The following is a 22,501-nucleotide window of genomic DNA, read 5'->3' as shown; positions in this document are numbered from 1 at the left end:
AGGCCAAATGGGTAGCTATTTGATTCAGTTACATGATCACACACTGCCAAAGAGTTAACATTAAGGTCCATTCTATAATCCCTTTAAGTGGCAATGCTAGATGTAGATGCTTTACAGACTATGTGTTTTATTCAATCTTCATAACAAACCCAGAGGAAATGACGTCGTTTTCTTTTTGTCTCAGAGCTGACATAGCCTGCTCAAGATTCTAACTACAAAGTGGGAAGGCCAGAATTCAAATCCAAGTTTCACTATGTTACACTGCCTCAGATGATAAAGTAGTCATTACACTGCTCAGAAAGAAAAAATGAGAACATTTTTACAAGTTACTACAATAGAACTGTTTTATTAAACATATGAATGTACTTATTTTGTACAAAACGCAGTAACACTTCTTCCTTTCCTCTGCCCCTGGAGGCTACCACCGCAGAACTTCATGTTCACAGAAACACACGTCATGACAAGTGTGTCAAGCAGTCATGACAAGCAGGAAAGTGCAATTCTGAAAGTAATGCCACACAACCAAAGTGGGAAACAAAAACAGGCAGAGGCCAGCCGGTTTCTCGGCTAGGGCTCTGCCTACAAGGCCCTGGTCCTGCTCATCTTTCAGCAGCAAACATTTTAAGAAGAGAAACTCCCGAGCACTATGTAAGTACTCTCCTGGTAGCATCCTTCCAATTCCATCTATCTTTATGTGGTAACAAGCTTATTTGTAACTTCCTCAAGAAATCCCACCCTGGATTGCATCCCTGTCAATTGCCCATCTCCCTCTGAGCTTCAAACAAAACAAAACAAAACAAAACAGAAGAGCAGTAAGTTTCAAAAGGATGTCAGAGGAGACCTTTGATAGATGAAACCTACTTCCTAGAAGCCACGTGGCCAAACATATGCAGAGCCGGAGACAACAGAGTGTGAAACTAGGTCCAGCTGTAAAATATCTCAGGTACCCAATTAGATCCAGTTATTCTGCATCTGTGGATTTAAAATGGTCATCATCCACAGTAGAATAGATGTGCCCCTCATTGCTCAGAAAATCCACAGCTTGCCTAGAAAGAAAGAAAAAAATAAAAGAAGTCATTTTCAGGCCAATTCAGAAGGAAATTGCCTTTTGGATATGGTCAAATATGCAAACTTCGCTTATCTCCCAACTTTCTACCTTAGCTAAGAATTCACAAGTATTTTGCACATAGAAAGCTCTCACAGGGAGAAATGCCAGTAAAATAGCAAAACAGAGCTTATTCATGGAGACACTGGCTATTAGGACTATCTTGGGTCCCTCTCCCAAATTGTGTAAAGGAAAGACAACAGGGCCTCACTTAAATACAGTCTAAGCAGGAAAACAAGGATCTAAAGCTGTAGTCACACTTGCACACAAAATCTCTTAGTAAAAAGAGCTGTCTTTAAAAGTCCCCCTTTTCCAGCCACACACTGAAATCCCTTTGGTTCCCCTCTGGGAAGTAAAGTTGTGGGAAGCAAAGGAAACACGGAAACCTTCAAACCCTTCAAGGTCCTCAGGGTTAGTGTCAGTAACGTATTTAATAGCCACAATCTACAGAGCACCTAAGTGACAGCAGTTCTCTACCTCATCAGCACAGTAACTCTGAGATAGGAATTATCCTTATTTTACAGGAGAGGAAATGGAATTAGTCCTGAGTATTCCTTTTCTATCTAGGCCTGGCAGGTCAATTGATTTACAGTAACAAATAACTATCACAAGCACCGTAAGTCAGTGTGTTTGACTGGTTTACTACACTGGAATCAGTAGGCTGCTTGTCTAAGATGGAATCAGGATAAGGGTGTTGGAAGGACTGGTTGTTTAATAAGGTCCAGATAGCCTAATACACTCATGTCCACAATGGGGACAGTAACAGCAACAGGACTGTACACCTGAGGACCAGGAGCTAAGGACTTCCCTCCTCCAGTCTAAATCCCATAAGGAAATCAGGTCAACTTTTTGCTCAGAATTATTATATATCCCTTACATATAATGGTCCTTAGTGTCTGCTGAATGAAAAAATTTGCTGAATAAGTGATGTGATGGGTAGCACCATTTTGGCGCATGGTCTTTTTCCTGTTTTTCCATAGCTGAACAATTTCCATTCTGCCACCAGGGTTGCAGTTAAGTTGTTTTTGTGTGACAGTCTCACTCTGTCATCCAGGATGGAGTGCAATGGCACAGTGATGGCTCACTGCAGCCTCGACTTTCTGGGCTCAAGTGATCCTCCCACTTCAGCCTCCTGGGTAGTGGGGACTACAGGCATGCGCCACTGTGCCCGGCTAATTTGTTTTTATTGTTTTTGTAGAGACAAGGTTTTGCCACGTTGCCCAGGCTGGTCTTGAACTCCTGAGTTTAAGCAATCTGCCCACCTCAGCCTCCCAACGTGCTAGAACTATAGGCATGAGCTAGTGCCTGGCAAACTTTTACTTTTTTTTGAGATGGAATCTCGCTCTGTCACCCAGGCTGGAGCGCAGTGGTGTGATCGTTGAGTGCCACCACACCCGGCTAATTTTTGTATTTTTAGTACAGACGGGGTTTTCACCATGTTGACCAGGCTGGTCTCGAACTGCTCACTTCAGGTGATCCACCCGCCTCGGCCTCCCAAAGTGCTGAGATTACAGGCGTGAGCCACCATGCCCGGCTGCCAAGTTTTACTTTTAAAACTCACTTCTCACTGTCAGGAAACCCTTGTGAGGTGAAACAGGTACAATTCTAGAGCCTGAGCTCATGAAAATCAAATACTTACTTGATTGAAGATACAGACATGTGTTTCAGCTGGTTCTTGAGATCCTGAAAGTTCAACCCTTCAGGTCTTGGACAAGCCTTAATCAAATTCAATACCTGAAGATTCAAATCAGAAAGATTTTCACAATTATTTTGGATCAGCCTCCCCTTTGCAAACCTGAGTCCCTTTATAGGAAAGAAATAAACCAGGTATTCAAACAATCTTAGCTCATCAGGGAAATAACAAAATTTAAGACTGTCTGTGTTTTGTATTTCTGAAGCCACTCTGGTGGAGTTTACCTGGTTTTGGGCCACAGTGAGGCCATTTGCTGGCATGAAGCTATTCCCACCGAAGTTCCCTGCTTCACTCATTCCTGGATTGCTGATAGGTGCTCTCCCTGCTGAGGGCTGAATTAAGAAATAAGTTAACAATATTAGAAAATCCATCAAGCTAAACAGTCTTTACAACTTCAAATAGCTCGTTAAGCAGCTTACAAAAAACAATTGATAAACAGTTTCCCAGTAACACTGCTTACATTGGAATGGACAACTATTATCTAATGAGTATTTCATAGGAAGATAAAGTAACTCCCCGAAGCACATAAATATCAAAAAGAGACAGATCTTCTTGGCTCCTTTTGTTTCTGATGTGAGAGGAACCAGAGAAGAGTAGTAGTGAGAAGAAAATTACCCAGAGTCTGCTATTTTGGTATCCGTGTGGCCCAATCACTCAAGCATTCACTGAGTGTCTATAGGCATGAAGCATCGCAGGCAGAGAAAAGGAGACACAGTCCCTATCGTCCTCTCTTTTTCCTTTTTTTAAAACAAATTCTTAAAATGCTCTGCAATCACTATTTTCATTTCCTTTCTCCCCAGTCACTCCTCAACCCACCATATTTGGGTTCTCCCCAAGTACACCTCTGAAACTGTTCACCAGAGTCACCAAAGACTTTTCAACCAATTATCAAAAAGTCTCTTTCAGTCCTCCTAATACTTAACCTCTCAGAAGCAGACACTGCTGACCACACTCCTCTTGAAATGTGTTCCTCCCTGGGCTTCTTGACACCACATTCTTCTGGTTCTCCATCTGACTCTCAAACTGAACCTTCTCAGTATCCCTCATTAGCCTCTTCTATCTGTCTCCCAAAAGGCTGACAGAGTCCCCAGGATGTCATCCCAGACCGCCTCCTAGGCCACAAATCCTCACTGCCAGCCGGATTGCTAACTGGATGCCAACATGGTGAAACCCTGTCTCTACTAAAAATACAAAAATTAGGCCGGGCGCAGTGGCTCAAGCCTGTAATCCCAGCACTTTGGGAGGCCGAGACGGGTGGATCGCGAGGTCAGGAGATCGAGACCATCCTGGCTAACACGGCGAAACCCCGTCTCTACTAAAAAATAGAAAAAACTAGCCGGGCGAGTTGGCGGGCGCCTGTAGTCCCAGCTACTCGGGAGGCTGAGGCAGGAGAATGGCGTAAACCCGGGAGGCGGAGCTTGCAGTGAGCTGAGATCGGGCCACTGCACTCCAGCCTGGGCGACTGCGAGACTCCGTCTCAAAAAAAAAAATAAAATAAAATAAAAATAAAAATAAAAATACAAAAATTAGCTCAGTGTGGTAGTGCACATCTGTAATCCCAGATACTGGGGAAGCTGAGACAGGAGAATCACTTGAACCCGAGAAGCGGAGGCAGCAGTAAGCTGAGATTACATCATTGCACTCCAGCCTGGGTGACAGAATGAAACTCTGTCTCAAAAAAAAAAAAAAAAAAATAGGGCTGGGCACAGTGGCTCATGCCTGTAATCCTAGCACTTTGGGAGGCTGAGGCAGGCAGATCACAAGGTCAGAAGATTGAGATCATCCTGGCTAACACGGTGAAACCCCTTCTCTACTAAAAATACAAAAATTAGCCAAGCATGGTGGTGGACGCCTGTGGTCCCAGCTACTCGGGAGATTGAGGCAGGAGAATGGCGTGAACCTGGGAGGCGGAGCTTGCAGTGAGCTGAGATCGCGCCACTGCACTCCAGTCTGGGTGACAGAGCGAGACTCTATCTCAAAAAAACAAAAACAAAAAAAACCCCAAATAAAATTTTAAAAATTTGAATAAAGGCAATCCTTATCATGGCCTCCAAAGCCCCACAAAATCTGGGCCCTGCCTCCTTGACTACAACCCTCTCCCTCTCCCCTGTCATTTGCTTCACTCCAGACTCTGGCCTTACTGGTTTCAGAGATGTCACGCTTACTCCACACTCCTGCTTCTTGCACTTCCTAGTCCCTCTGGTTTGGAATGTTCTTCCCCATCTAAAATTGTACCATTCTTGGTTCCCTCCATCACCCTCTTCTCCTATTTTGCTTTATTTACTTTAGAGCACCTACATAGCTACCTAAAATTATATATATTTTTTGTTTATTGCTTGTTTCTCCCAAGAATGTAAGTATATCGTGTTCACTGCTATACTCGAATGGGGACTAGAATGATTGGGACTATCAAATCAAAGTAGGCGCAATAAATATTTTTCTTTTTCTGTATTTCTTTTTTGAGACAAAGTTGCTCTGTTGCCTAGGCTGCAGTGAGTAGCACAATCACAGCTCAATGCAGCCTTGACCCCCTGGGCTTAAGTGATCTCCCAAACTCAGCCTCCCAAGTAGCCCATCGAATTCTTTAATTTTTTTTGTAGAGACAGGGGTCTCCCTATGTTACCCAGGGTAGTGTCTCGAACTGGGCTCAAGTGATGCCCCCATACCAGCCTCCCAAAGTGCTGGGATTTCAGGGCATGAACCATCACACCCGGCCCTGAGGGCTTTCTAATACTAGAGTCAACAAACCTTTTGCGTGGTCCTAGATGGACTTGCCAAAGTTAATTCACACAATGGAAAATACTATGGAGAAATTTCAATACGAACCAATAAATGTAATCTCAGGGAAAAAATAATACTACATAATTTTTCCTACTTAGCCAGTAAGTTGGAAGGAAGACAGCAAAATGCTGTCCTGAAGGGAGCTACTCTCTGAATATGCACTGACAATCCTTGGAGCTAAGAGCTCAGCCTATAATTACATGTCTACACCTAAGGGTTGTCACAGGCCTCAGCTGTCCAGGCCAGTGGAGTCAGAGGAACTCTTAATTCTGAGAGAAACATCAGTGTTTCATCTAGAATAAAATACAGTGACAAAGCTAATGGAGAAAGTGTTCTGAGGACTTAGTGATGTCTTTCTCTGGCTCGACCTTCAAAATGTCAGGGAAATCAAAGCTGGAACACAAAAGTAACCTGTGTTCTTCCAGGGAAGAGAAAAAGCTAGGAAAGTGAGGCTACTCACCTGGCTGCTGGCTTTGCTTAGTACCATGTGTGCATTGATCACTTCCAGAATATGTGTGGTGAACTCATTCATATCCTCCAGGGGCATGATCTTAAAGGCTACCAGGCTCTTTTTGTTCTATTAAAATGAAGAAAAAAAGGGGAATAAAATATGAACATACATTAATTTCAGGTCAACACTGTGGCGCTTTTCTTGGTTATAATATTAATATTTTGCCAATATGAGAAAAATGTTATATACTCTCAGAGGTAATCCAAATATGGTCAAACATGAGGAGAAAAACACTAAAATTAATAGCTAAGTGACAATAATTTTCCCACGGTTGCATAACGGAGCAAAATCTAGACTTCTGACTCCGAATCTAGTGTTCTCCTTTCTCCAACTAATGAACGCCACAGATGGCAACTGTAGAAGGAGATTCCGTTCTTTCTTTACTATTCTGTCAGTTTCATGTTAAGGTTAAAAAAAATAATAATAGAAAGAAAGAAGAATTATTTCCTTTTGAAGAAGAGAGGAAGAAAAACTTCCCATTAAACAGGGGGACTTAAGTATTTTAACTATCCAAAAGCCATGACATGAATCTAGAAACTGCTTCATGCAAAAAGACTTTAACTGCTATTTTATTCTGACTTTACCTGAAAAGATCTCAGGTGGCCTGCCACTTTCACATATGTTTCTGGAGGAACCACAGTGTTTTCACTGCTGGCATCCTAACATAAAATACAAACATGTCATTAAGGTTTTAGTGATGCTGGTGAAAGCCTCTTTAACATTTCTATATTATGTATAGAAAGAGAAAGTTATAAAGTAGAAGAGTTAAAGGATCCTAAAATGGCATTAAGGAGTTTGCCCTGCCTTTTACAACTTTCTTTTTTATAAAACCAGGAATTAGAATAAAAATATCTCTAAAGGTAATTCTTGGTTCCAAAGTTCTGTAGCATATCATAAAAAAGCAAACAATTAATGATACTCTCATTCAAGCTCTTAGGCACACAATTTTCTTTTTTTTTTTTTTTTGTGAGGGAGTCTTGCTCTGTTGCCCAGACTGGAGTGCAGTGGCATGATCTTGGCTCGCTACAACCTCCCCTCCCAAGGGAGGGTTTGAGTGATTCTCCTGCCTCAGCTTCCCCCGTAGCTGGGATTACAGGCGCCCGCCACCACGCCCCACAGGCACACAATTTTCTGGTGGATGTACTTATTGGCAAAGCAATTCTACTTCTGGGAATTTAAGGAAGTAATTAAGAACATGCATTAAGATTTACATTTATCATAGTACAGAATATTAAAAATTTTAAAACAACCTAAATATCCAACATAAAGTATACATTTCTATATAATAGGATACTCCACACTGTTGCAAATGATAACACAGAATTCTGTTTACTGTCTGGAAAAACAAGTCATGATACATGGAAAAAAGCTGATTTCCCATTTGGGACAATACACACTAAACTGTTTAATGGTTGACTAGGATAATTACAAACTATTTTAATATTTCTTTATCAGTTTCCTAGAATATGCACACATTATTTATAAGAAAAATACATTAGCTGATTTTTTTTATTTGAGACGAAGTGTCTTGCTCTGTCACCCAGCCTGGAGTGCAGTGGCACGATTTCAGCTCATTGCAACCTCTGCCTCACGGGTTCAAGTGATTCTCCCACCTCAGCCTCCCGAGTAGCTGGGGTTACAGGCATGCACCACCATGCCAGGCTAATTTTTTAATTTTTAGTAGAGATGGGCTTTCACCATGTTGGCCAGGCTGGTCTCAAACTCCTGACCTCAGGTGATCCACTCGTCTTGGCCTCCCCAAAGTCCCAGGATTACAGGCATGAGCCACCACACCTGGTCAAAAAGACTATTTTTTAAAACGACTATCATACTGGCAAAAATTTAAGACAAAAACTCATTGTTAGGCCGGGTGTGGTGGCTCACGTCTGTAATCCCAGCACTTTGGGAGGCCGAGGCAGGAGTATCACCTGAGGTCAGGAGTTAGAGACCAGCCTCAACATGGAGAAACCCCGTCTCTACTAAAAATACAAAATTAGCCGGGCATGGTGGTACATCCCAGCTACTCGGGAGGCTGAGGCAGGAGAATTGCTTGAACCTGGGAGGCAGAGGTTGCAGTGAGCCGAGACTGCGCCATTGCACTCTAGCCTGGGCAACAAGAGCGAAACTCCATCTCAAAAACAAAAAAAACAAATAAAAACAAACCAAAAAATCCCGACAACAACAACAAACAAAAAAACTCATTGTTAGAAAGGGTATGGAGGATGGGCACAGTGGCTCACACCTGTAATCCCAGCATGTTGGGAGGCTGAGGTGGGAGGATTGCTTGAACCCAGGAGTTTGAGACCAGCCTGGGCAACATGGTGAGATCCTATTTCTTAAAAAAAAAAAAAAAAAAAAAAGTTAAGGGTATGGAAACTAACTGGGCACTCTCATGCATGATTGAAGTGTAAACCGGTACCTTTATAGAAGACAGTACAAAAATGCAAAAATTAAGATGTTAAAAAAAAAGTCAAGTGTGTATTTCCCCCCAGAAAACCTACTTTTAGGAATATATCTTATGATTATTTTATTGTTTTGAGATGGAGTTTTGCTCTTGTTGCCCAGGTTGAATGCAAAGGCACGATCTTGGCTCACTGCAATCTCTGCCTCCTGGGTTCAAGTGATTCTCCTGACTCAGTCTCCCAAGTAGCTGGGATTATAGGTGTGCGCCACCATGCCTGGCTAATTTTGTATTTTTAGTTGAGATGGGGTTTCACCATGTTGGCCGGGCTGGTCTTGAGCTCCTGATGTCAGGTGATCCGCCTGCCTTGGCCTCCCAAAGTGCTGGAATTAGAGGCGTGAGCCACGGCGTCCAGCCTTACGATTATTTTATAATCATGAAGAAATGTATGCAAAGATACTCACTGGTGCATAAATGGAGAACGACTGAAAGAAGCTAAATGTTGTTCCCTGATTGGGTCTACTGTTAAGTAAGGAATGATGTATTCTTACAATGGAATAGGTGGTCATTTAAAATGATAAATGTAAATCTTTACAGATAACATTAAAAAATCAGTTCCTGGCTGGGCCATGGTGGCTCAAGCCTATAATCCCAGGACTTTGGGAGGCCGAGGCAGGTGGTTCACCTGAGGTCAGGAGTTCGAGACCAGCCTGGCCAACATGTTGAAACCCCATCTCTACTAAAAATACAGAAATTAGCCAGGTGTGGTGGTGCACATCTGTAATCCCAGCTACTCGGGAGGCTGAGGCAGGAGAATCGTTTGAACCCGAGAAGCAGAGGTTACAGTGAGCCAAGATTGCGCCAATGCACTCCAGCCTGGATGACAGAGTGAGACTCAGTCTGAAAAAAAAAAAATCGGTTCCTCACCAGGCATGGTGGCATCAGTCTATAGTTCAGCTACTTCGGAGGTTAAGGTCAAAGGATCACTTGAGCCCAGCTTTGAGGCCAGTCTAGGCAGCAAGCCAAGACCTTGTCTCTATTTAAAAAAAAAGAGGGCCTGTGGCTCATGCCTATAATCCTAGCCCTCTGGGAGGCTGAGGCGGGCAATCACCTGAGGTTGGGAGTTTGAGACCATCCTGACAAACATGGAGAAACCCCGTCTCTACAAAATACAAAATTAACTGGGTGTGGTGGCACATGCCTGTAATCCCAGCTACTCGGGAGGCTGAGGCAGGAGAATTGCTTGAACCCGGGAAGCAGAGGGTGCGGTGAGCTGGAGATCGTGCCATTGCAACAAGCCTGGCAACTCCAGCCTGGGCAACAAGAGCAAAACCCCATTTCAAAAAAAAAAAATCAGTTCCACAACATAATTTTTAGTTAAAAGAGCAAATTACTTAGCAGTTGCATAGCATATTATCCCTTTTACAGTAAAAGAGGTATGTGGACATCTGTATGTACATATAGGCAGAGACAGATGTCTGAAAGGATATTTCCCAACATGTGTTATAACAGTTATTTAAGGGACATGAGATTTCAGGTGATTTTTAAAATGTTTTATAAGCAAGTATAGTGTATTTTGTATGAACATGTAGTATTATGTATCCATAGTATCTACCTCCCTGCTTGATGGCAGGGACTGTGTCTACTTCATTCTTTTTATACCTGGAACCACGCACAGTCTGGTTCAGAATTGGTACTCCAACAATAACTGCTGAATGAATTATCCTTTATTTTTCTGAGAAGCAAAAAATTAAAAAATTACATAACTACCAAGTTATTTCTCTATGGTAACTTGTGGTTTTTGAAGGAAAACGGTCTTTTTTTTGAGTCAGAGTCTCACTCTGTTGCCCAGGCTGCAGTGCAGTGGCGCGATCTTGGCTCACTGCAACCTCTGCCTCCTAGGTTCAAGCAATTTTCCTGCCTCAGCTTCTGCGTAGCTAGGATTACAGGTGCCCGCCTCATTTTTGTATTATTAGTAGAGATGGAGTTTCACCATGTTGGCCAGGCTGGTTTCAAACTTCTGACTTCAGGTGACCCGTCTGCATTGGCTTCCCAAAGTGCAGGGATTATGGGCGTGAGCCACCATGCCCGGCCTAAAATAGTCTTTATTATCCAAATTTTGTGTAATGAATGTATTTCAAAAACAAAATACAAAACACCAAGAGGCCTTCTGCACAATTAAAAATATAAAAGGATAAAAAGTATATACTGTATTTCAATCTATTTTATCCATGTTTATAAAGACACTTATATACACATGCTGCTGTGTAAAAATTGGGTCAAATCCTGCATACCATATTGTAATACGCTTTTCTCAACAATTTATGGCAAATACTTCTTTGTGACAATACACGCTTTTCTATATCATTTGTAGTATGTTATAAACATGTCATGGTTTACTTAATAATCCTTTATTGCTAGTATTTTGAGATCGCTTTATTTTTATTTATTTATTTTGAGACAGAGTGTTGCTCTGTTGCCCAGACTAGAGTACAGTGGCATGATCTCGGCTTACTGCAACCTCCGCCTCCCAGGTTCAAGTAATTCTCCTGCCTCAGCCTCCAGAGTCGAGTAGCTGGGATTATAGCTACGCACAACCACACCCGGCTAATTTTTGTATTTTTAGGAGACGGAGTTTCACCATGTTGGCCAGGCTCGATTTGAACTCCTTACCTCAGGTGATCTGCCTGCCTTGGCTTCCCAAAGTGCCGGGATTACAGGCGTGACCACTTCACTGGTCTAAATCTTTGTACGTGTCTTTAATTCTTTCCTTGATGTAAACTCCTAAGCCATGGAGTTTTGCTAGGTCACCGTTTTTTTTTTTTTTTTGAGACTGAGTCTCGCTCTGTCTCCCAGGCTGGAGTGCAGTGGCGTGATCTTGGCTCACTGTAAGCTCCGCCTCCTGGGTTCACGCCATTCTCCTGCCTCAGCCTACCGAGTAGCTGGGACTACAGGTACCTGCCACCATGCTCGGCTAATTTTTTGTATTTTTAGTAGAGATGGGGTTTTACTGTGTAAGCCAGGATGGTCTCGATCTCCTGACCTTGTGATCTGTCCACCTCAGCCTCCCAAAGTGCTGGGATTACAGGCGTGAGCCACTGCACCCGGCCGTTAGGTCACCATTTTTATGACTGATGCTTTTGATACAAGCTGATGTTTGAGAAAGGTTACACCAATTTATACTCACGCTATAAGCCTACTTTCTTGGACAATAACAAATCACTCAGTATTTATTAAGTGCCTACTACTAATCTAGGGCACTGTGTGGTAGCTGCTGCTCTTACTAGAACTAGACATTGTCATTCTTTGTTTTCTTTGCAAACCTAAGCTAAAAATGATCTCTCAATGTTTGTTAAGCCTGCTTTAGTTACTGCCACTACCATTTCTACTGTCTTTTATGAATTATCTGTGCATCTTGTTTGTTCATTTTTCTAAGGTGCAGTGGTTTTCTGGTTTTATAAGAGCTTTTTGGCTGGGCGCAGTGGCTCAAGCCTGTATCCCAGCACTTTGGGAGGCCATGGTGGGCAGATGACTTGAAGTCAGGAGTTTGAGACCAGCTTGGCCAACAGGGTAAAACCCTCTCTCTAGTAAAAATATAAAAATTAGCCAGGCGTGATGCCACAAACTAGTCATCTCAGCTATTCAGGAAGGTGAGGCGGGAGGGTTGCCTGAACCAAAAAGGTGGAGGTTGCAGTGAGCTGAGATTGAGTTACTGCACTCCAGCCTTGGAGACAAAGTGAGACTTTCTCAAACAACAACAACAAACAAAACAAAACTCAAAACCAGAAACAACAAAAAAGAGCTTTTTTTTTTTTTGTTAAGACAGTCTCAGTGTGTCACCCAGGCTGGAGTACAGTGGCACAATCTCAGTTTCACTGCAACCCCTGCCTCCCGGTTCAAGCAATTCTCTTGCCTCAGCCTCCCGAGTAGTTGGAATTACAGGCGCCCACCACCATGCCTGGCTAAGTTTTTATAGTTTTTAGTAGAGATGGGTTTTGCCATGTTGGCCAGGCTGGTCTCGAACTCCTGACCTCTAGTGATCCACCATGCCAGGCCAAAAAGGAGCTTTTTATTAATTAAAAATTTAAATGTTTGTAATATGTTGCAAATATTTTCGGCGTTCATTTAAACAATATTTATTCTAGGACCACTATGTGACTAGCACTGCTCTAGGTGCTAAGGCTACAGTGGTGACCAAGATAAAAATCTTTGTTCTAGGCCGGGCGTGAGGGTTCAAGCCTGTAATCCAATCACTTTGAGAGGCTGAGGTGGGTGGATCATCTGAGGTCAGGAGTTTGAAACTAGCCTGGCCAACATGGCGAAACCCCATCTCTACTAAAAATACAAAAAATTAGTCAGGTGTGGTGGCAGGCGCCTGTAATCCCAGCTACTTGGGAGGCTAAGGCAGGAGAATTGCTTGAACTTGGGGCGCAGAGGTTGCAGTGAGCTGAGATTGCGCCACTGCACTCCAGCCTGGGCAACAGTGCAAGATTCTGTCTCAACAACAAAAAAAGCAGGGGCTGGGCGCGGTGGCTCAAGCCTGTAATCCCAGAGCTTTGGGAGGCCAAGGCGGGTGGATCACAAGGTCAGGAGTTCAAGACCAGCCTGACCAAGATGGTGAAACCCCGTCTCTACTAAAAATACAAAAATTAGCCAGGCATGGTGACGGGTGCCTGTAATCCCAGCTACTTGGGAAGCTGAGGCAGAGAATCGCTTGAGCCCGGGAGGCGGAGGTTGTAGTGAGCCGAGATCCCACCACTGTACTGCCTGGGCGACAGAGTGAGACTGTCTCAAAACAACAACAACAACAAAAAACACCTTTGTTCTATTGGAACTTAACATTCTACTGTCTCCTGTCATTTGACTTTTAATTCTATTTTTGGTATATCGGGAAGATATATAATCAAATCTATTAATCTTTCACTTTAGGGTATCTGTCTTTGATGTCTTTTTGTATCATTTTTGTAAGAAAAAACTTTAAAAAGACTAAAAAAGTTCAACATCTCCACAGTTCCAAAGTAACCCCATCATGATTCAAAACCAGCCACTTACATCTGTGTCAACCCACTGGCGAACGTCCATGGGTGCAGCTGTCATGTCATCTATTTTGTAAACAATGTTGGTTGGAGCCTTCTCTGCATGTCTGATGATCCCCACAATAGTGACCTAGGTTAGAAGAAAGAAAAAAAAAAAAGGCTGTTTCCCCTGAAACCAAGGCTATATTTTTGTATTTTTAAACATAGTCTTATTTCATTCTTTATTATGAGTGATTCCTTCACAAATTATTTGACATACCTGTGAAATCTCAACATTCCCAATTCTGAACACTTCATCAACCAAAGTGGCAGAAAGCAGCTGAGATATAGTACAGGGTACAATGTGCTGGGCTCGGGCTCTCTAAAAAGAAAAAGCATGCAAAATTCAATTAAGAAAGTAATAACTACCATACCACTCACCTGCCATGTGCCAAGTACTTTAAATATATTAGAACATTGAATTTCAAAACAAATCTCATTATCTTTGCTTCAGAGAGATGGAAACCAAGGCCATATAGCAAACCAATATCACACTTTTAGAATCCAAACCCAGGTTTGTCTAACTCCAGAGTTCCTGCTGAATACATGTGTTGCCCTGAGAATTCACCAAAATGAGTATGTCAGAGTGGGGGACAGGATAAGGAAGAACGACCTGCTGCTGCCAGAACAGACCTTCAAGAGGAAACCCCAGCTTTAGGGTGTAGACAGGCTGGTGCTGCTGTTCAGGTCACTGACAAAATGAGATGGTATTGCGAAAAGGTTTGAGAAATGACTAATGGAGACAGAACTTTGGAATTGCTTGTAGGTCTTGTGATGAACTATAAAAGGTAGAAGAATAGCTTCTTGTAGGACAGATTTTTTGACAATCAAATGGGGCTCCTGGGGAAATGGAATCAGAGCTTGGGCATGTTGGACAGCTTTTTAACTTTTTTTTTTTTTTTTTTTTTTTTTTTTTGAGACAGAGTTTCGCTCCTGTTGCCCAGGCTGGCGTGCAATAGCGCAATCTCAGCTCACCGCAACCTCTGCCTCCCGGGCTCAAGCGATTCTCCTGGCTCAGCCTCCTGAGTAGCTGGGACTATACGTGTGTGCCAGCATTTTGCATTTTTAGTAGAGACGGGGTTTCTCCATGTTGGCCAGGCTGGTCTGGAACTCTTGACCTCAGGTGATCTGCCCACCTCAGTCTCCCAAAGTGCTAGGATTACAGGTGTGAGCCACCGCCCTTGGCCACATTTTATGTTTTGAGATGGGGTCTTGTTCTGTCACTCAGGCTGGAGTGCAGAGGCATGATTATAGCTCACTGCAGCCTCAAACTCATGGGCTCAAGCAATCTTCCTGCAACAGTCTCCTGAGAAGATGGGACTATAGGCACACCACCACACCCAGTCAATTAAAAAAACATTTTTTTTTTTGTAGAGATGGGGCTTTGCTATGTTGCCCAGGCTGGTCTTAAACTCTTGGTCTCAAGTGATCCTCCCACCTTAGCCTCCCAAAGTGTTAGGATTATAGGCATAAGCCACTGTGCTGGACTCATGTTGGACATCTTAGGGGGAAGAGGCAGGATAGGGTAGACAGAACAGTGTCTAGTGAGTACACTCAAATCATATCCTTTTTTTTTGAGATGGAGTCTCATTCTGTTGCCCAGGCTGGAGTGTGGTGGAGCAATCTTGGCTCACTTCCGTCTCCTGGGTTCAAGCAAGTCTCCTGTCTCAGTCCCCCAGGTAGCTGGGATTATAGGTACATGCCACCACACCCAGCTAATTTTTGTATTTTTTCTAGAGATGGGGTTTTGCCATGTTGGCCAGGCTGGTCTCGAACTCCTGACCTCAGGCAATCTGCCCACCTTGGCCTCCCAAAATGTTGGGATTACAGGCATGAGCCACTGCACCAGGCCCAGATCATATCTTAAACCAGCCACACAACAGTGTAAACTTATTTTTGCCTACCAGTGGCAAGAGGTAGTCTGGGTGACATAAAGATGAATACAATGGGACAGGATTTACCCTCAACATATTCCTAATCTAGGGGAGGTACAAAGGTAAACAATAAACCTGATCTTGATATACCGTAAAACAAAATGTGCCATGTGGGACCTCAGAAAAACTTACTGGCAAAAGAGGGAGGCTTTAGGCTGAACTCTGAAGCATGAGAATTTCAATAGTGAAAAAGTAGCAGGTAACAGGCTGAGGGCAAGTACGTACTCCCAGTCTCCTAAAGGGAATATGTACAAGGCAGAAAAACAATGAGAGCTCTTCCTGTCAGAAGCCAAGAGGAAGTGGACCAATACCTGTACTGCATGGAAGACTTAGAACACAGTAGACTCTTGGCCTTCATGGATTTAGCAGTTGCAACTCTGACCTGAACATCCATGACACTGCCAATATTTCACTTTGCTGAAGCATGATTTTGAATGGTGAGTATTGCCGCAAAAGGATAAAGCAAGCTCAGTCAACCGCTGGCACATATGCCACAAAAGGCAGCAGCCAAGCTTGAGGGTTAAGACTGTGGCTCTATTCTCAAGAGCAGTTGCTTGGCCAGGCGTGGTGGCTAATGCCTGTAATCCCAAGGCTGAGGCGGGCGGATCATTTGAGGTCAGGAGTTGAGATCAAGCCTGGCCAACATGGCGAAACCCTGTCTCTACTAAAAATTAAAAAAAAAATCAGCCAGGTGTGGTGGCGTGTGCCTGTAATCCCAGCTACTGGGGAGGCTGAGGCAGGAGAATCACTTGAACTCGGGAGGTGGAGGTTGCAGTGAGCCAAGATCTTGCCACTGCACTCCAGTCTGGGCAACAGAGACTCTCCCCCCCTCCCAAAAAAAAAAAAAGAGCAGTTGCTCTTGGTCACATTTATTAACTCATTTGTACCTTGGTTTCCTCATCTGCAAAACTAGGAATGATAAATTATAAAAATTAAGTACATGGTAAGGACTCAGAATACTACCCAGCACACAGTACTCAATAACAAATGTTAGCTATTATTATATTAGCTATTGTTCCTCATTCTTTACATCTGCAATAGCTTTTAATAACAATGTGACGGGATCAACTGTTTTTCAATTTTACTTTATGATATTTTATAGGTAAAGTTACATGCTATGTTAATATTTATAGTTTTAAAATTTGCAGGGGTCCCAGGATTTACCTCTCACAAACTACTATATTTCTGTTTTTACCTATCACAGCTGAGATGTTCATCGTATCTTCAGCATAAGAAAACTTAAGACCAGTAAGGTAAACTGGCAAGAACATGAGGTTTGGAGCCAGAGTCCTATAGACCTATGCTCAAATCCCAGCTCCAAAGCCCTGGACACAGGACCACCTTTTCTGAAAACTGGGTATATATACCTCTTCAGTTGTAAATAAGACACATAATATATACGAAGTGCTAATACCAATCTCTGCATGCAGTGGATGTTTGACAAATATTATTACCTCTCAGGTAAAAAAGTTACATATGGGTAACAGTTGAGATGTTAACAATGCCTTCAAATTCATCTCAAATCAAGTATTTATTTTTTATTGAGCACATATTTTATGTAGGAATTGATCGCAAGGAATTCCTAGTTTGCTCCGAAGAGGTTCACAGAATGTCAATATAAGTATGCTTAATTCTGAAAAAAAAACATTTTCAGACTAAAAGAATTTTCATAGCTGATTATGAATTACAGGCTACTCTGACAGTACTTCATGAAGGTACCATTATTACAGATTAAAAATGGGTCACTATTTGAAACTTCACATGGTTCAGTCACATTGAACAAATATATAATCAACAGGAAACATTTTGGATAGAGTTTTTATCAACCAGGGATGGTGCTGCACACCTGTAATCCTAGCTACTTGGGAGGCTGAGGTGGGAGGATCCCTTGACTCCTGGAGTTAAGAGTCTGCGGTAAGCTATGACTGTACCACTGCATCCAGTGGGGGTGAAAGTGAGACTCCGTCTCAATTTTAAAAGAAAAAAAGAATAGGGCATTCACCTAACTTTTAACTGTGGAAAATACTAGATTTAAAAACAAAACAAGGCCAGGCACAGTATCTCATGCCTGTAATCCCAACACTTTGGGAGGCCAAGAAGAGCGGATCGTCTGACATCAGGAGTTTGAGACCAGCCTGATCAACGTGGCAAAACCCCATCTTGACTGAAAATACAAAAATTGGCCAGGCATGGTGGCATGCGCCTGTAGTCCCAGCTACTTGGGGGGGCTGAAGCAGGAGAATCGCTTGAACCCAGGAGGTGGAGGTTGCAGTGAGCTGAGACCGTTCCACTGCACTCCAGCCTGGGCAACAGAGCAAGACTCTGTTTCAAAAAAATAAAAATAAAAACAAAAAGACTGTCCAGGCATGGTGGCTCATGCCTGTTAATACCAGCACCATGGGAGGCAGGGGTGGGAGGATTGCTTTAGCCCAAGAGTTTGAGACCAGCCTGGGCAACATAGTCTCCACAAAAAGAAAAATAAAATCCAGAGACTGGGATTGAGTCTCCAATTTACAAGCATTATTCTCTGAAAAGCTATCTTAATACCCAGCTTTTAGGAATTATGACATAAAAATTCTTTTTTTTTTTTTTTTTTGAGACGGAGTCTTGTTCTGTCGCCCGGGCTGGAGTGCAGTGGCCGGATCTCAGCTCACTGCAAGCTCCGCCTCCCGGGTTTACGCCATTCTCCTGCCTCAGCCTCCCGAGTAGCTGGGACTACAGGCGCCCGCCACCTCGCCCGGCTAGTTTTTTTTTTGTATTTTTTTAGTAGAGACGGGGTTTCACCGTGTTAGCCAGGAGGATGGTCTCGATCTCCCATAAAAATTCTAACAATCAGAATGGAGAAAAATAGTTAAGCTTGGGAAGAAAAGATGAGAACCAATCATCTACCTTGTTTTCTCCTTCACGACCTCAAGAAAATCAAAATAGAGAATTAAAGTCCCTTGAGATCTTCTAGGAGAGAGAAAACTACAACAGGGAGTTATTGCTCATCAGATGTTGGATTTGTTCAGCATCATGTGTGTACTGTCTGATTCTAGTTCCTTATTAGCTATGTAAGCTTAGGCAGTCCCTTAATATACCTGAGTCTCTGCTGTATGCTGGAATAAACAACAAATTCCTTACAGAATTACGTAAAATAATTTATATGAAAGTTACAAAGTGGCCAGGCACGGTGGCTCACGCATGTAATCCCAGCACTTTGGGAGGCCGAGGCAGGTGGATCACAAGGTCAAGAGATCGAGACCATCCTGGTGAATATGGAGCAACACCATCTCTACTAAAAAAATACAAAAAATTAGCCGGGCGTTGTGGTGGGTGCCTGTAGTCCCAGCTACTTGGGAGACTGAGGCAGGAGAATGGCATGAACCTGGGAGGCGGGGGTTGCAGTGAGCCGAGATCATACCACTACACTCCAGCCTGGGCGACAGAGTGAGACTCCATCTCAAAAAAAAAAGAAAGAAAGTTATAAAGCAATGTCCAAATATACCAGAATATCAATGAATTTTTTAACCTGCTCACACTGAATCTTTTTTTTTTTTTTTTGAGGCGGAGTCTCGCTCTGTCGCCCGGATGGAGTGCAGTGGCCGGATCTCAGCTCACTGCAAGCTCCGCCTCCCGGGTTTACGCCATTCTCCTGCCTCAGCCTCCCGAGGAGCTGGGACTACAGGCGCCCGCCACCTCGCCCGGCTAGTTTTTGTATTTTTTTTTAAGTAGAGACGGGGTTTCACCGTGTTAGCCAGGATGGTCTCGATCTCCTGACCTCGTGATCCGCCCGTCTCGGCCTCCCAAAGTGCTGGGATTACAGGCTTGAGCCACCGCGCCCGGCCCTCACACTGAATCTTAACACATCTGAGTGACTCCTAAAGAGAAGTCAAATTAACCCCACATTTATAGAATGAAATTGCAGTTGTTAAACGCAAACTCAGCTGGGAGTGGTGGCTCACACCTGTAATCTCAGCACTTTGGGAGGCTGAGGCAGGTGGACTGAGGCTAGGAGTTTGAGACCAGCCTGGCCAACATGGCCAAACCCTACCTCTAAAAAAAAACACAAAAATTAGCCTGACACGGCAGTGCACATATGTAGTCCGAGCTGTTAGGGAGGCTGAGGTGGGATGATCACTTGAGGCCTGGAGGTCCAAGCTGCCGTGAGCTGTGATCACGCGCCACTGCTCTCCAGCCTGGCAGACAGAGATCCTGTCTCAAAAAAAAGAAAAAAGACAAACTCATTTCTGAGTGACTAATCAACGTTTAGACAGCTTTCTATAGATTGTTTTCCTACACAATGCCTTACTTGTCAATTCTCAGAACCACCCTGTGATATGAGTACTACTAGTATCATCAGATGAGAAAAACCAAGGGCCACAAGATGCTTTCCTGAAATCACAATGGCAGTTAAAAGGCAAAACGGATTCTGGAGTCCCCGTGTTCTGGCTCCATAGCCTGTATTCTTTGTATATAATATAAGTCTCACAATGACATTTTAAGGTATGTTAGCCCCTCTTCATAGGTGCAAAACTGACTCCCAAGCCAGTTAGGAAATGTGTCCAGTGACACCCTGTAAGTAAAGCAGCACGGCAATGGCAGAACACATGTCTATGACTTCAAAGACCCTATTTCTTTTTTTGAGACAGAGTCTACTCCTGCTCTATCGCCCAGGCTGGAGTGCAGTGGCACCATCTTGGCTCACTGCAATCTGTCTCCCGAGTTCAAGCAATTCTCCTGCCTCAGCCTCCCTAGTAGCTGGGATTACAGGCACCCGCACCACGCCTGGCTAATTTTTGTATTTTTAGTAGAGACCAGGTTTCACCATGTTGGCAAGGCTGGTCAAGAACTCCTGATCTCAGGTGATCCACCTGCCTCAGCCTCCCAAAGTGCTGGGATTACGGGCGTGAGTCACCGCGGCCGGCCCAAAGACCACACTCTTGAAGTCCCCTCACATTTAATTTAAAAGCGACTTTGGGCCGGGCTCGGCGGCTCATGCCTGTAATCCCAACACTTTGGGAGGTCGAGGCGGGCGGATAATCTCAGGTCAGGAGTTGGAGACAAGCCTGACCAACATAGAGAAACCCTGTCTCTACTAAAAGCACAAAGTTAGCCGGGCATGGTGGCACATGCCTGTAATTCCAGCTACTCGGGAGGCTGAAGCAAGAGAATCCCTTGAACCTGGGAGGCCGAGGTTGCGGTTAGTCGAGATCAGGCCACTGCACTCCAGCCTGGGCGACAGAGGGAGACTCCGTCTCAAAAAAAAAAAAAAAAAAGAAAAGAAATAATAAAAAAACAAGTTGAGAGCATTCACACAAGACTGATTCATTAGCTACACTGATCAATTTCAAAATAAAGCCAATGAGGGGAAAAGCCAGGGCAACAGGAGGTGCAAAATTTGGCAAGATTTCATTTCTGAAACTTACAGCACTTAATTATGAGAGATGCGGATAATAATAGATTATCGCATCAGTTCATGTTGAAATCTTCCTTCAAAGCATAAAGTTTCTGTCATAGATGACTTAGGGACTTCAGGACAGGATAAAACAAAACCAAATACTCCTTTCAACCTACTGATTTCTTTTCGGCCTGAGAAGGTGCGGGCGATCCAAAGCCCCCCGGGGACTGCGTGTAGCCGCCGGCTCCCCCATATGAGGAGCTGCCATAGCTTTCGAATCCACCTGTTTTGAACAACAGGATTAGTGCCTGTGCCACGTCTCGCGCCTCCGAGAAACCTGCAGGCTCCCCGAGGCTTCGCCCCTCCAAATACTGCCCGCGTCTCCCTAACCTTCCTCGCCGCCTTCCTGCGACCCCCAAACGCCCCAGCTCCGCTCCCGCCCTTCCTCTCCGGCTGCCACACGCCTCTCGGACCCCAGGCTTTCCCTCTTGCTAAAACCTCCTGCGATTCTCTTCCTCCTCCACCCCGCACCCCCATCATTACTGTTCCACATCTTGGTCGTGATTTTCCGCAAAAAGGCCGAGAAGGTTCGGGTCTGGGGGAATCACGGAAAACCACAGAATGCGGCCGCTACTGCGCCGCTCTAGCTACTTTTCTCTGGCGCCACAAACTCCTTCCAGCGAATGACGGAGCCAGTCAGCTCCCGGGGAGCTTCTAGCTTCAGCCAATCGGTGCTCACGAATGCTACGCTTCTTCCTGTCTTCTCTGCCCATGCTCCAGAAAACGCACACTGCACTCCCAGTTGGCTCCAAAAGCCTGCGCGGCCATCTTTACGAAGGGCAAAACCCTCCGCACTAGCGGAAGCAAGGAGCTGGCAGGGCGGTATCGCAAGAAATCAACCAATCAGAGCAATACTACCGTGACGCAGCGCCGCGTGATTCCACCCTCGTCAAGTGCGCGACTTCTGACGTCACTTCCTTTGTTCGGCGTGCTCGGGTTCCCGCCAAACTATCACCAATCAGACGACGCCTTCAACTAAAGGGCCGTAGTGGGGTTTTTGGCTTCGGTGTTTCCCACCCGCGGTCGCGCGGGAATTGCGCACCTCAGGGACTCGCAGCACTAGCCTCACAGCACCGCGTGGAGTTGCTTGTTCTTTTACATAAGAAGTCCCATTCTCTTCGTGTAATGCCACCAATGGTCCCAATTCTCCCCGTGGGGCTGTGAGACTCCTACGCCCTCTTGCCCATGACAGACTTGTAGAGATCTGAGGGTGGCACCCCTCGTCCCCCACCTGTCCCCACCCCAGTCTCATCCAGGCTTGGCCTCTCCAGTCATTTCTACCATTTTTTGTAATTCTTCATATGACGTGCTGGTCTTTTCCTCCCATGGGCAGTGGAACCTTTTGTCACTTCCTTCCTCAGAATATTAATAACATTGTTAGAATTTTATGTTCATTTATGTATTTAAGAAAAATTAGCAGGTGCTGTGGCGCATGTCTGTAAACCCAGCAGTTGGGGTCTGAGGTGGGAGGACCTCTTGGAGCCAGAAGTTTGAGACCAGCCTGGGCAACACAGTGAGACCCCCTCCCAAAACATATTTTTTAAAATGTCTGGTGTGGTGA

The 22,501-nt window shown here is 44.2% G+C and overlaps 1 protein-coding gene across 1 annotated transcript; it reads right to left on the bottom strand.

Annotated features, from left to right (window-relative positions):
• Positions 1-316: 316 nt before the first annotated feature.
• Positions 317-21,736, bottom strand: RPA2 (replication protein A2). The gene is given in 10 exon segments (XM_033227547.1): positions 317-1,046; positions 2,745-2,839; positions 3,023-3,130; positions 6,040-6,156; positions 6,675-6,749; positions 13,544-13,657; positions 13,787-13,888; positions 21,057-21,163; positions 21,424-21,586; positions 21,588-21,736. Coding segments are annotated over 10 exon segments (1,032 nt in total). The 5' UTR covers positions 21,654-21,736; the 3' UTR covers positions 317-961.
• Positions 21,737-22,501: the final 765 nt, after the last annotated feature.

Source organism: Trachypithecus francoisi, unplaced genomic scaffold (genome assembly GCF_009764315.1).
Source record: "Trachypithecus francoisi isolate TF-2019V2 unplaced genomic scaffold, Tfra_2.0 Lachesis_group12, whole genome shotgun sequence".
Lineage (NCBI taxonomy): Eukaryota > Metazoa > Chordata > Mammalia > Primates > Cercopithecidae > Trachypithecus > Trachypithecus francoisi.
This window is presented reverse-complemented; position numbering and strand designations above follow the sequence as displayed.